Source organism: Mytilus trossulus, chromosome 1 (assembly GCF_036588685.1).
Source record: "Mytilus trossulus isolate FHL-02 chromosome 1, PNRI_Mtr1.1.1.hap1, whole genome shotgun sequence".
NCBI classification, from domain to species: Eukaryota; Metazoa; Mollusca; class Bivalvia; order Mytilida; family Mytilidae; genus Mytilus; species Mytilus trossulus.
Window position 1 is genome coordinate 30,242,646 of NC_086373.1, and position 14,840 is coordinate 30,257,485.

The 14,840-nt window shown below is 33.1% G+C and overlaps 1 protein-coding gene across 4 annotated transcripts in view; it reads right to left on the reverse strand.

Annotated features, from left to right (window-relative positions):
- Positions 1–13,913, reverse strand: part of LOC134721154 (phosphatidylinositol 3-kinase regulatory subunit alpha-like) — a 142,971-nt gene extending 129,058 nt beyond the window's left edge. For 2 of the 4 annotated variants that reach the window (XM_063583984.1, XM_063583962.1), the window contains exons 1-2: positions 13,724–13,913; positions 8,436–8,704 (exon numbers count right to left, since the gene is read on the reverse strand). In XM_063583984.1, the coding sequence (XP_063440054.1) occupies positions 8,436–8,688 (253 nt within the window). In that variant the 5' untranslated portion in view covers positions 8,689–8,704; positions 13,724–13,913. Of the gene's footprint in view, positions 1–8,435; positions 8,705–13,506 lie in introns of all 4 variants that reach the window. The other 2 variants (XM_063583967.1, XM_063583975.1) reach the window with 2 other exon arrangements.
- Between the last annotated feature and the right edge of the window lie 927 nt (positions 13,914–14,840).

A 14,840-nucleotide genomic window follows, 5' to 3' on the forward strand; every position in this document is an offset into this window, starting at 1 on the left:
TGTGTGAGGTTCTAGTTACATAAAGAGTTAGGGTATGTAGGAAGGGATTTTGGCTTACCTTAGGTTTTTTTTTCTTACATTGAGTCAATAGGAGCAACATTCTGACTTTAACAGTGCTAAATAAAAATGCTATTTTTTTTTTGTTAGGCTATTATTAAGACTAAGAAGTGAGGTAGGTAGGGTAACTGGAACCACACATATATTTTTATTTGGCCTTAACAACTATAGGTCTCCGTACAGTCTTACATCAACAATACTAATATATAACTATTTTAAAAAATCTATATTTAATTATGAATTTAATACAACTTGTTTTATAATAGAATGTACATATGTTGCCATAGAATTTACATATATAATTTTAATATGAAACTGGCAGCTGTCATTAATAACAATGATGTCAACTATAATTGTACCAAGTCTTATAATGGTGCTAGAAATTAAATTAAAGCATATTTTATTCACTGAGGTTTAAAATGTCATGTGGCTTAACAGTTACCGTGAGTTCTTCAATTATGGAGAAATTTATAACTATGTTTCTAGGTCAAGTTAAAAACCAATGGTTTATAAAAAGATTATCTTTTATTTGGTTAACCTGAAAAGGGTGCTTAATTTAGACAAATCAATATTACATTCAATAAAATCAAAGAAGAAATTGATTTTTGAACATTATATATATCTTTCTTTGACAGATAAAGGGTTAAGACACCTATAAATATAAACTCAAATATTTAAACAAGAACAATTTTACTCTACATTTTCGTGATAAGCAAAAGTACAGAGAACAAAGAAAAAGTTAAATTGTGTGATGTTGAAAACTGAATTCAACAATGAATTTTGATGTGTTTTCTCGGGCATAGTTGCTGGACTGTTATAGTTGGACTCCCAACAAAAGAAGACTTGTACTTTGTTAAAAAGAGAATTGATTTTTGTAATTTATATTGACCCCATCAAAAGTAGAAATAAAAAGTCTCAACAATCTTAAACTTATAAATAATTGTCCAAAATGATTGATTGCAACAAGATGCCATTTTGACCTTTATGATTATAATTTCAGACTGATGGAATGGACTGAAGAGAACCAAAGATCATAATTTGCTATATCAGAGGTGACCATCTTTTATATCTTTTTATCTATTATAATTTCAGAGATGGCGATTTAACCAAAATGTTTTATTTTCAGCTACATTTGCCATGGTTTGTTTTTTTCAAGATTTGTCAACTGGTTTGTAGCAGTAAAGATTTTTCAAGTTTCACTACAATGATGATAGACGCCTAGTGATGGCAATAACCAGTCTGCACAAAAATGTATTCTGAATACTCATACCCGTAGACACAAAATAAGCACTGTTAAAGTCAACGTTCTGTTCAAATTGTGACTGTTAAAGTCCAGTTTTTTTAGTCCAAATACCCCCCCCCCCTTTGGAAATTCCTGGCTACAGGCCTGATACTAGTTTTGACCAATATTCTAAATCTTCTTATACATGTGCTAAACTAAGTTTTGAAAAGCCTCAATAGTCTGAATGAAATTTGATAGCTAAGACATTGGACCAGTGGCTAACAGTGCAGGGTTAATAACTGTGACTGTATCTTTGGTCCTATGTGAGTGCACTATTTACACATCAATTATACCTTAAAAGTATGTTGATTTAAAGATTATACATATAGTATATCTATAATTTTGCAAACTTGATTCAAATTTACGATAAAATTAAATACAATGATATATAAATCCATACATACTTCTCTATTGGAAACTTGACATGATTCAAGAGGATTTTAGGAATAGTTTCACGACTGTTTGTTATTTCAAAATTAAAAGCTTAACATATTGGTGTGCACTGACAAAAATAATATCAGCAAGCAAATTGTCAGATCGAAGAGTTTTCATACCCTGGTTTTGTGAACCAATAATCTATTTACCTTTGCATAAATAAATAGTGAACAACTTATGAAACAGTGATGTTCAGTAGAAATGATAAATTATCTTAACTCGAGCACAACCATGCCATAACCTTACTGGTACCATGTTGACTAGTAAAGTAAGGTGCCAGGTACCAGCTTATCATTATAACAAGATCCTATCTTTATTAACAAGATATCAACACATTCAAAAAGAAGGCTGACTACTGATGGAAGATCATGAAATAACCTATTTGAACTAAAAACAATTAGACATATAGGCAAATAAATGTTATTTCTGTAATTGTAAACTGACCATAACCAGTGTAATTTGATTAACATCCAGTAAACATCATTAGAATGACAAATGCATTGAAATGTACATGACCAGTTACATATGGTTGTAATCATTATTAACTTCGACAGTTATTATATTACATACTAAGTGGATTATAAGCAGGAGAGATAGCAAGTTTCTCAATTTATGCTGAATTTTTCACTTAGTCGCTACACTGTGTAGGCATGAAGAAAATGAAATGATAAACACATATCTTAACAGAAGCTATAATAATGGCTCATAAAAAGTTGTAAGTGGGAAAACAAAGACTTTTGGGGTCCCATAACTCTAAAAAAAAAATTAAAAAAAATTTATCAAAATCCAAAGAGTCACATTTAGTTTATCAACTCCAAATAAAGTCTACAAAAGATAGTGTCTGTCTTAAAATAGTCCTCTATTATCCCTTAAACTCTGGAATGATAAGTTTAAAAATCAAAATTGAATGGCACATTACTTCTACAAATTCTATCAATTATGTGAAAGTTTCAGTATATAAGTCAAAGCTTATTTAAAGTTATTAAGGTACACACTGAAAAATATTAAATTTCCCATTTATCACATATATTTTATCTATGATATGGGAATGATCTCATTTTGAGATATTCATCCCTTTACCCAACTGACATATATAGATTATATCCCTAATCGATGCACAAATTACTACACTACATGGGACGATTCTAATCAAGTCTTTATAAAAAAAATTATTTATAAAAAGATTTTTATCTTTATATTGAAAGACATTTTTTTAAACATTTGTATTTAAAGCTTAAGATGACCATTACCTAATTGTGAATTTTTGTCATGTGACTTTATATATCTGTTTCCCTTATTAACCTTGACATATATATAATGTGCAAAGTGTGCATACAAGTGTATAAACTACACTATCCTAATCTTTATACCCTTAATTATTGACATCAGTAATCTGTCAAAACTTGTGTGTATGATGTCAACTGAGTTGAATGGGGGTCTCATTCTGGGTTCTGATCCCGGATCCCACTTACTGTTTTGTCGATTCCCGTATCCCGCTTACACTATGTGCGTAATTCTCATTTTTTTGTCATTTCCCAGGTCCCACAAGACCTCATTTCCCGTTTTCACGCCACAATAATTTGACTTTTACATGTCATGCTTACAAAAAATCGTCAATCCTGTGTCACGCTTAGACCCAAATGAGACCCACTTGAATTCACCATCCTGGTATGGAACTGAAAAGATTTTACTTATAACAGGATGAAATACATGTTTTCAAATTTGATTATAAAATTGTAACTGAAAATTTTGTTAGTCACTTTCACATCAAATGTTTATAAATAGAAGTGGCTGTTTCGGTAGAGAGAGTATGCCACCCCCTACAATCACCAATTTTAAATAATTTTATCATGACATTAACACAATTTATATGCTTTTTTAGCATAAAATTACATCATCCAGAAAATCTTTCTCCTTGCTTAAATCAGCTTTATATAATCTGTTTTATGTAAAACCGCCCCTCTCCCTTTCAACAGTTCTGGATCCACCCCTGATTTTTATGACCCCTCTCCCTTTTAACAATTCTTGATCTACCCCTGATTATTATGACCCCTCTTTTTTTTCTGGATCCACCCCTGATTATTATGACCCATCTCCCTTTTAACAATTCTGGATCCACCCCTGATTATTATGACCCATCTCCCTTTTAACAATTCTGGATCCACCCCTGATTATTATGACCCATCTCCCTTTTAACAATTCTGGATCCACCCCTGATTATTATGACCCATCTCCCTTTTAACAATTCTGGATCCACCCCTGATTATTATGACCCATCTCCCTTTTAACAATTCTGGATCCACCCCTGATTATTATGACCCATCTCCCTTTTAACAATTCTGGATCCACCCCTGATTATTATGACCCATCTCCCTTTTAACAGTTCTGGATCCACCCCTGATTATTATGACCCATCTCCCTTTTAACAATTCTGGATCCACCCCTGATTATTATGACCCCTCTCCCTTTTAACAATTCTTGATCTACCCCTGATTATTATGACCCCTCTTTTTTTTCTGGATCCACCCCTGATTATTATGACCCATCTCCCTTTTAACAATTCTGGATCCACCCCTGATTATTATGACCCATCTCCCTTTTAACAATTCTGGATCCACCCCTGATTATTATGACTCATCTCCCTTTTAACAATTCTGGATCCACCCCTGATTATTATGACTCATCTCCCTTTTAACAATTCTGGATCCACCCCGGATTATTATGACTCATCTCCCTTTTAACAATTCTGGATCCACCCCTGATTATTATGACCCATCTCCCTTTTAACAATTCTGGATCCACCCCTGATAATTATGACCCATCTCCCTTTTAACAATTCTGGATCCACCCCTGATTATTATGACCCATCTCCCTTTTAACAATTCTGGATCCACCCCTGATTATTATGACCCATCTCCCTTTTAACAATTCTGGATCCACCCCTGATTATTATGACCCATCTCCCTTTTAACAATTCTGGATCCACCCCTGATTATTATGACCCCTCTCCCTTTTAACAATTCTTGATCTACCCCTGATTATTATGACCCCTCTTTTTTTTCTGGATCCACCCCTGATTATTATGACCCATCTCCCTTTTAACAATTCTGGATCCACCCCTGATTATTATGACCCATCTCCCTTTTAACAGTTCTGGATCCACCCCTGATTATTATGACTCATCTCCCTTTTAACAATTCTGGATCCACCCCTGATTATTATGACTCATCTCCCTTTTAACAATTCTGGATCCACCCCGGATTATTATGACCCATCTCCCTTTTAACAGTTCTGGATCCACCCCTGATTATTATGACCCATCTCCCTTTTAACAATTCTGGATCCACCCCTGATTATTATGACCCCTCTCCCTTTTAACAATTCTTGATCTACCCCTGATTATTATGACCCCTCTTTTTTTTCTGGATCCACCCCTGATTATTATGACCCATCTCCCTTTTAACAATTCTGGATCCACCCCTGATTATTATGACCCATCTCCCTTTTAACAATTCTGGATCCACCCCTGATTATTATGACTCATCTCCCTTTTAACAATTCTGGATCCACCCCTGATTATTATGACTCATCTCCCTTTTAACAATTCTGGATCCACCCCGGATTATTATGACTCATCTCCCTTTTAACAATTCTGGCTCCACCCCTGATTATTATGACCCATCTCCCTTTTAACAATTCTGGATCCACCCCTGATAATTATGACCCATCTCCCTTTTAACAATTCTGGATCCACCCCTGATTATTATGACCCATCTCCCTTTTAACAATTCTGGATCCACCCCTGATTATTATGACCCATCTCCCTTTTAACAATTCTGGATCCACCCCTGATTATTATGACCCATCTCCCTTTTAACATTTCTAGATCCACCCCTGATTATTATGACCCATCTCCCTTTTAACAGTTCTGGATCCACCCCTGATTATTATGACCCATCTCCCTTTTAACAATTCTGGATCCACCCCTGATTATTATGACCCCTCTCCCTTTTAACAATTCTTGATCTACCCCTGATTATTATGACCCCTCTTTTTTTTCTGGATCCACCCCTGATTATTATGACCCCTCTTTTTTTTCTGGATCCACCCCTGATTATTATGACCCATCTCCCTTTTAACAATTCTGGATCCACCCCTGATTATTATGACATTTGTTGTAGTCTGTCAAATTTTGTGACTGCATCTTTCATTTTAGTATTTCTTTACTTTTGGGTCCATTTGAAATCTTATTTTTTTTAACATAAATCTGTACTTTTATAAATTTTATCAAAATAATGATAATAACATCATACAATGAGTCATGCCAGGGCAGCAGACATAATTATCACAATTTTATCAGTCATTGAAGTACATGATATTTACATGTGAGGGTCAGGTGATTTTAATCAAAACATTGTCTGACAAACAAAGCCAAACAAGCACAAGCTGAAGCATATTCACCATGCCCATGAACATGAAATATACCAGTGTACACCCTTACACATGATCCAAGAGGAATAACTCTAACTTTACAAAGTTAGAAAGAAGGCTACATTTTCTTCATTTCTTTTAATTTTTTTCAAATACCCTTTCCCTGATTAAACACATGTTGAAACAAATAAATGCTGCTTGAATTTGTCATGTTTATGGTTCTTTTTTTTTTTATCTAGAAGTAAATTAGGTAAAATAATTTTCAAGCATATGAGCATGTTTATGAATACATATATTCATTTAAAAGCTTCCTTGTACGCTATGAAGCATGACAGCTTGTGAAGTGGAAACTAAATTGATCAGATTGTAAACACATCCTTGCAACATGTTGTTGTCTACTTTATCTAGACCAACATCTTTACATGTACTTCTAGTTTTCTAGGTCAATATTTGAATAACAAAATGTAACATTGTACAAGAATATAGACATTTTGTATCAAGTGAATTGTCAATCCTAAATCATTTATTATTAATTTTATCAAGCTATGTCTATCAAATGATATCCCTCATAGTTTGTTATTAAAGTTTTTGCTTATAATTAAAGCGAGAATAAAGGAGTAAAAATAAGTTAATACATTCTATGTATCATTTTCTTAGCTGGAAAAAAGTAAAATTTGTCTATTTAAAATTTTACTCTTCTCGTCCCTACTACATATTGAAAAAATCCAAAACAACATTTTATAGTATTTAAACTCTAGATGTGCACATGTCATCTAATCTATTATTGGATGTTCTGAGACCTTACAAGTTTGACATTCAAATATATCAGAAAACAGTTAATCTAATTTTAAAATTGAGTTTTGACCAGTCACTTAAGGTGTGTAATTTGAAATTTCACAGAATTACCTCAATCATATATATATTATAACAGTATATGTTAGAAAACAGACATCAAAGAATTACATCAAATTCTGTTTCACTACCCTTTCATAGAAATACAACTTATTTCTTATCTAATAAACTCTCGTTTCCTGTTTCCTAAGAAGAGAGCATAGTAAATCTGTGAAAATTGGGAGTTTGGACACGAGCCAAAAAACTTGAAAATTTGAAAGAAAAACACCTCATCATCGTACCACAACATTGACAATATCAAAATACAAGGAACAGGATGCTTTAGCAACTTCTTAAAAGGATAAGCCTATCAAAATTTTAGGGCATCTTCACCGCAAGAATAATTGATATGCTTCCCAAAACTGCATAGAAGAAACAATTAAAACACGTTTTCTGACGAGGTTTACATTTCAAATAAAGATGAAACAAACTGAAATTTAAACAGAATAATATACTTCAATGGTACATGTATGTGAAAATTATCATAGGCAAGAGTATTAGTTATATGCATGATGATTTAAAATAGCAGAGTTAGTAATTGTATCATTATAATATGACTAACAAAGATGAAACTTCAACTATTAAAGAAAACTTTTGTTTGGTTTTATATTCTGTTCTTGCATTCCAGGATCTTGTACTGTTGCTCTCAGCTTTGCCTGTTGAAAATTCAGCTGTCCTGTACCTATGGTAATTGCAGTTGGACATAATATAATATAATACGAAAAATTATATTCAATTTAATACATTGAAGGATATATAAAAATTCAATATGTAAAATGATTGTGTGAACAGTACACTACCAACTGTACAAAAAGTAAATGTATTATACTGTTACATATACAAATATACAAAAATAATTTTGTTATAGTTAAATACAATGGTCAGCTGCCTAGTGCAGCCTTTTTCAAGGGTTCTGAAATGATTGTATTTTCCAGACATGACCTTTCTAAAAAAAAACATGATAAAAACATATTTTGGGTATGGGACAAGTAAAAAAAAAGAAAATAAATTTACAAAACTCATCAAGCCAAACCTTTTCTAAAGGTTTGTTAACAGTATGTCATGACATCTGAAATGAATCTGAAAGTTAGAAAAAAAATCCAGTTTTCAAGTCCTATACAGATAACTAGTACTGAAATAATCAAATTGAGTTGAAAATTTCCAGAATGCGATTTTCAAATATAGCAAGAAAATTTTACCTTCAAAGTAGGCCTTTTAAATAAGATTGAATGCTGAAACATCTCGATTTTATCATGCAATATATGGATTAATCTATCAATCAGACAGTTGAACAACTCAAGTAACTATCTTATTGAATCATTCTATAGTTGGTACTTACCCTCAACTGGTTCTTCAGACTGTTCTATAGTTTTAATAAACTGTACAAATGTCCCTGGAAACAGTCCTTCTGTCCCTTTGGTAACATTCTTTCCTTTCAACCAAATATTGGGGTGTTCAAAATTATCAATAGGACCTTTAACTTCAAGAGTATCGCCTTTTTCTATCTGGATTTCTTCATCGTCAGGATCAGAGGTTTGTTCCGAAGGCGTGAAGTCATGCAGTGCCTGGTATACAAATAAAGCACCCGGCATCTCAATCAGTTTGTGTCTGAAAAGATTGAAAATTGAAACAATTTTTAGCTTATCAAAAAAGACCCACCAAAAATTCTATTAGTTAAATCTGAAACTTGATTACGGAAAAAGCATTCACCTTCAACTGAACTTATGGTGACGCAGTAATTAAAAAATATTAGTTGCATTGTTTGTAATTAATATTATCCCCGGCTTAGTATATATCTAGGATTTTGATTGGTTAACACACATCATTACAAAACCCATAGCCCCTGGGTGTTGCTAACCTATATCCCTGGATATTGCTTGCCATTATCCTGGGGAACTTCACGCAAGTATTCCTTAGTTGCATGATTGCTCCTTGTGTAATATTGAATTCTGTAGATTATCCAGATTCCAGAATGTTTGTAATCACAGTCTTCACATTGAACAGCAGTCCAGGCAGCCCATGCTTGTAAAATAGCTCTTGGGCCTGTAAAAATAATATGTACAGGCCAATGGAACCTAACTAAAAATTTTCAAAAATTGAGCTCTGGGACTGTAGATTTAACAGTTCATGGTGAAGACTGTAATCAAATATTTGATTCATTAATGATTTCGTCCCATTATGTCGATCATTTACACTCATTTCATCAAATGCTAGCACTTGACTGCCACATTTTCAAGGATTGGGACTACTGACCTAATGACCCATGTTGACGTCACACCATCTTAACGTAACTCTTACAACATTGAGCGCCAAATTTGACTCAATTCAGTATCACTGTCTCCGTATTTAAAGCTTCTTATATTTGACTACCTGTAGGGTTCTACCAAAGGAAGTACCCTACACCCCGTGAAAAATATGCAAAATTTCCAAATTTCAATAAAACTTATTTAGATAATGAAAAAAAGTTGTTTTCACGTTACACTTTGTACCCGAATTTCCATAAAACTCGCCCGATTGGACTTAGACCAGGGATAAATTTGTTATCTACGTTCATATCTGTAGATATGGATATTTTAACACCCTTCAGTACCCTGAACACCCTTTGGCTAAGCATCATGGTGTACTTGGGTACTTCAGGGTGTTAAAATATCCATATCTATATATATGGATATGAACGTAGATAACTTATAATATATGGGGGAAAACAACAAAACATTATTACTATAAAGCTGTTTCAATGAGGCCATGTTTTCAGGATTTACAACATCATCCATTGCATTGGCAACCCCTCCCCCTAATGGTTGAAACAGTGTTTTGCATGTTAGCCAATCAGTATTTGGTTTGTACAATTCAAAATACAGGTATGTAATAGGCCAAATTTAGAGGTAAATTTATTGATTTGAAAACAACCAATTTTGACTGCCATATATGTTAGACTCAGATAGATTTCCAGCTTCTAATCGATGTCCGTTCCTCAAATCGACGTCCGTTTCTCAAATCGACGTCCAAATTTGACGTTCCCAAATCGACGTCCAATGAGACGGCATTACTTGCCAAAACTACGCCCGATTGATTGTCGTCTTAAATCAATGTCAAATATCAAAAAATAATAAATTATTGGTCACAGATAAGGCTTTAAATTTTCGTTTGAATTGTTTTACACTGTCATTTCAGGGTCTTTTATAGTTGACTGTGCGATATGGGCTTTCCGCATTATTGAAGGCTGTATGGTGACTTATAGTTGTGGAGAGTTGTCTCATTGGCAATCATACCACATATTCTTTTTTATATCAATTGTTTACACTTATGCATGTACATAATTTATTTTTTCAATCCGAAATAGGTATCATGCATATTAAAGTTTTTCTTGATATAAAAGTTAATCCAATTGATCCATTCCACATCAAGGAGTGTGTGTCATTCCTATTCATAATAATAAATTACATGCATGGTAAATGTAGGCAATTAGTAATGCAACCCAACGACAAAGAAAACCAAACGACATGTAGGAGTTTTATTCAGTCTTCATCAATAGACAAAATAAAGCAGCACAGCCAAGTGTTTTGAGAGTATTATAATTTGGGTTTTTATTTTAACAAATTTCTGTGTTTTACACCAGGAGTGAAACGTAAACGCAAGATGATTGGCGTTATGTTTTATGTTTGCTTTTACACTACTACTGTTCTAGGTTAAATGCTCACACACATGTGTAACCCACAATTTGTTTTCCAGAATTGTTTTAAATAAATAAGACCGTTAATTTTCTTATTTGAATTGTTTACATTATTTATGTCGTGGCCTTTTATAGCCTTTGTGGTATGGGTTTTTATCATTGTTGAAAGCCATATAGTTTATAATTGCTCACATCCATTTATTTGAACTCTGGTGTATAGTTGTCCCTTTGAAAATCATACTAATTTTAAAAAAATTGAAATCACAACCTGTTTACATACTTCGTCTAGTATACTAATTAAAAAAAAAACACACATTTCTTATTTAGGGCTGTTCCAGAAAATACTATGTCCCCCCCAGGGACGGCACTTTTTTTTAACCCCCACCACCCACAGAAATAAAATTTAATTAGAACAGCACTCCCTTTGCATTTTGGTATTTCAAATACAACCACCCACATAATATTTAAAAAAATTGCCTTCCCTGGGGGGGACATAGTATTTTCTGGAACAGCCCTTATTCGGTATTTTACTTATAACTGGACTTTATTTTTCTGCTAGATCTTATTTGTCTCACTCTCACATGATATGATATGTTTAAAGGTCTAAATGTTTCAGCTGCTTTCGGTTCAGTTTGGTTTTGTATTCTGTGTCCAAAACAGACGTTGATTAGAGAAGCTTAAAATCTGAAATCGATTAGAAAATGCAAAAAAAAAAAATGGACGTCGATTAGGCAGGCATAAAATTGGCCGTCGATTTGGAATGTTATTTTATTGTGACGTCACATTTGGACGTCGATTTGATGAACTGACGTCGATTAGAGAATGGACGTCGATCTGAGTCTTACATATATATGCTTCCTATGTACATTGTTCACCACATGAAGGAGTTGTGTAGTAACCAGGAGGATAAAAATAAATACTATACAAACTTTATTTTGTGATGAAAAGACGACATATTTTTGTAAGGTATTTTTGCTTTTGCTTTAGAGCATACAGGGCCGGGGCTGATCCAGCTGTTTTCAAAAGGGGTACCAACCATATGCCCCCTTTTAAAAGCATATAATTGTCAACAAAAAAACACCATGTTCATAAGTGTTATATTTGTTTTTGCTCTTTGTTTGTACACAAAAATGTTTTACCAAACCACATTCTGGCCACTTACATGTAAGCCATTAGTTTCAAAGTTTGAATTGTTTTATATTTGTCATTTCAGTGCCTTTTAGAGCTTATAATACAATATGAGATTTACTCATTGAATTTGTTGAAGGCCACATATGCAGTTGCTACATTAACTTCCATATCATTTAATCTCTAGAGGAGAGTTGTTTAATTGGCAATCATATATGTACCAAATCTTATTTATATATATAAAAAAACAAAATATTCTAAATCTGCCACAAACAGCCATTAATTTACATGGTAGTACAGGTCTTACTAGGGGAGGAAGTTCGTTATTTTAACAAATCTTTTGTGTATGGGAGATGGAATGCTATACAACATGGCAACTTCAGTCAAAATGGCAATGCAGGCCAGAGTAATGCTCTGATGTAAATCATAATAATAATATAAAATTAAAATGATGTATAACAAGAATCATTAGAATGTGTCCGTAGTACACTGATGCCCACTCACACTATTATTTCTAAGTTCACAGGACCGTGAAATTGGGGTAAAACCTCTAATTTTAGCATTAAAATAAGAAAGATCATATCATCATGATCTTAGGATACATGAATACTAAGTTTCAAGTTGTTTCGATTCAACTTCATCAAAAACTACCTTGACCAAAAACTTTAACCTGAAGCCGGACAGATGGTAGACAAACAAACAAATGGCAAACAGACCAGATAACATAATGCCCCTCTACTATATCTACATGTATCGTAGGTGAGCAGGGGCATAAAAAATTCATTATTTCAAATTTAATTGACAAGTTTATTGATTTTGATTTTAATTATCAATGTTTTCAGTTACATAGGACAAAGTGCTCATAAAAACAGAAATTTGCTATTGGATTCTGTATCACTCTACTTGAGGTTTTTGTGATTCTTGACCTCCGGATATGGTTCAACAATCTAAATCACTTTGGCTTGAAGATGAAGCACTCAACATTTTTTCTGGTGAGTAAAGCATGTTACTGAAACATCATGGATTTCTATGGTATTCAAAAAGCAATATAACAAGCATAAAACTGCCCAGGAAACAACATATATACCAATGTCAAGGTTTTTTTTATAAATAAGTTGTAATGTTTGACCCTAGTTCAATCGGCCTAAGTGACATCAGGACAATCAGTTCCTACTTTGACATAATAACATATAAGCATAATGACATAAGAAATGTACGGGATGTGCACTAATTTTCATAGTCGTCTTTTTCATTACTTCCCCTTGTCTGTTACAAATGAACCAACACATTATACTATAAAGCTGCCACTGAATTTTTCCAACACATACATACCACACAATTCAAACTAAGCATAAGTCAGAATAATTTACATTAATTTTCAAAACAGGAAATAAACAAAATCTTTTCAAATCAAAATCATGAAGCAAGTTTTTATATGAACATGATGAACAATGATGAAGTTAAATTGCCCTGCCTTTAAAATATTTACAAAGACTGAATGTACACAATTTTCAACCAAGTAATACAGTGAAATTGTAAGATGATATAAAGTCATGCTAATGTAGATTTCAAATAGAAATTGTAATGCAGTAAATAGTGAAAATGTTACCTTGAAATAAGTGATGAATATTTACATGTTTTTTTTTTAGATAAGTTCACAAATGTAACCCAAAATTGTCAAGTGATTACCCAAAAGTAAGAAGATGGATGAAATTGTTTTTCTTCCTTATAGCTACTTATTTCACTTCCCCAACTGAACACTGAAACGTATCTCATAAATATTCAACAAAAAATATAAATAAACATCCTGATTCAACCACCAGTACCTTGATTGATAATTTGTGTCAATTTATAGGATTAACAAGTTCTGTGCTTGGTTGCAATAGTTCATGCACCAACCAAATAACGTTTTCTGTTTCATAAAATATATTAAAGATTATCAAGGAAATCAGCAATAAGCATTTTCTCCAACTTTGAAGTACAGGAAGTTGCTCAAATGCAGAGCGCCATTTATAGAGTGACGTCACACCCACTGGAATTACTTCCCCTACACCACTATTTTTCTACAGATAGCATACAAGTTTCAATATTTCATATTTTAAAAGTAAAAGGCACGAACATTTATAGATAACGTCCCTCATATCTGCCCAAATGAAGAAAAATCCTTAATTTTGAAAAACATTAAATTTGTAGTAGTGGGTTGACATTCAGAAAGGTGAACTTCAGTTAGGTCTCTTTGCACGGTCTCTTTTCGGATTCTACTGATACTAGAAGGACTGCTTCATACCTTGATCTTTTCCTCAATATTGACGTAGATATTTAATGCGTTTCCCTCGGTTTTGGTTTGTTACCCCGATTTAGTTTTTTGTCCATGGATTTATGAGTTTTGAACAGCGGTATACTACTGTTGCCTTTATTTGTCAGACTCTTTTGTAAATGATAACTTTTCAAGTACTCTCTATAGACAGATCGCATTGTAGATGACAACACATTATCGTTCTGAAGTCCTCATAATCCAAGTCACGGTATACGCCACGACTTTTGGGAAGAACCCATCATGGAATTATATGCGACTGTCATACAAGTGAGAGGTTTATCTAGCGGCTTTAAAACCAGGTTCAATCCACCATTTTCTACATTAGAAAATGCCTGTACCAAGTCAGGAATATGACAGTTGTTATCCATTCGTTTGATGTGTTTGGACTTTTGATTTTGCCTTTTGATTTTGAACTTTCCTCAGTTTTGAATTTTCCTCGGAGTTCAGTATTTTTGTGTTTTTACTTTTTTTTCAATACATATTCAAAATACTAAACAGAAACTGTGATAAAACTGTTGGAGATAGACATTGACTACCAGTTAAATTTTGATTTACCTAATAGTTGAACCAATCCGCTGTGTAGAAAGTCATTTATTAAGATAACAACACCTCGATTTTGGCAAAAA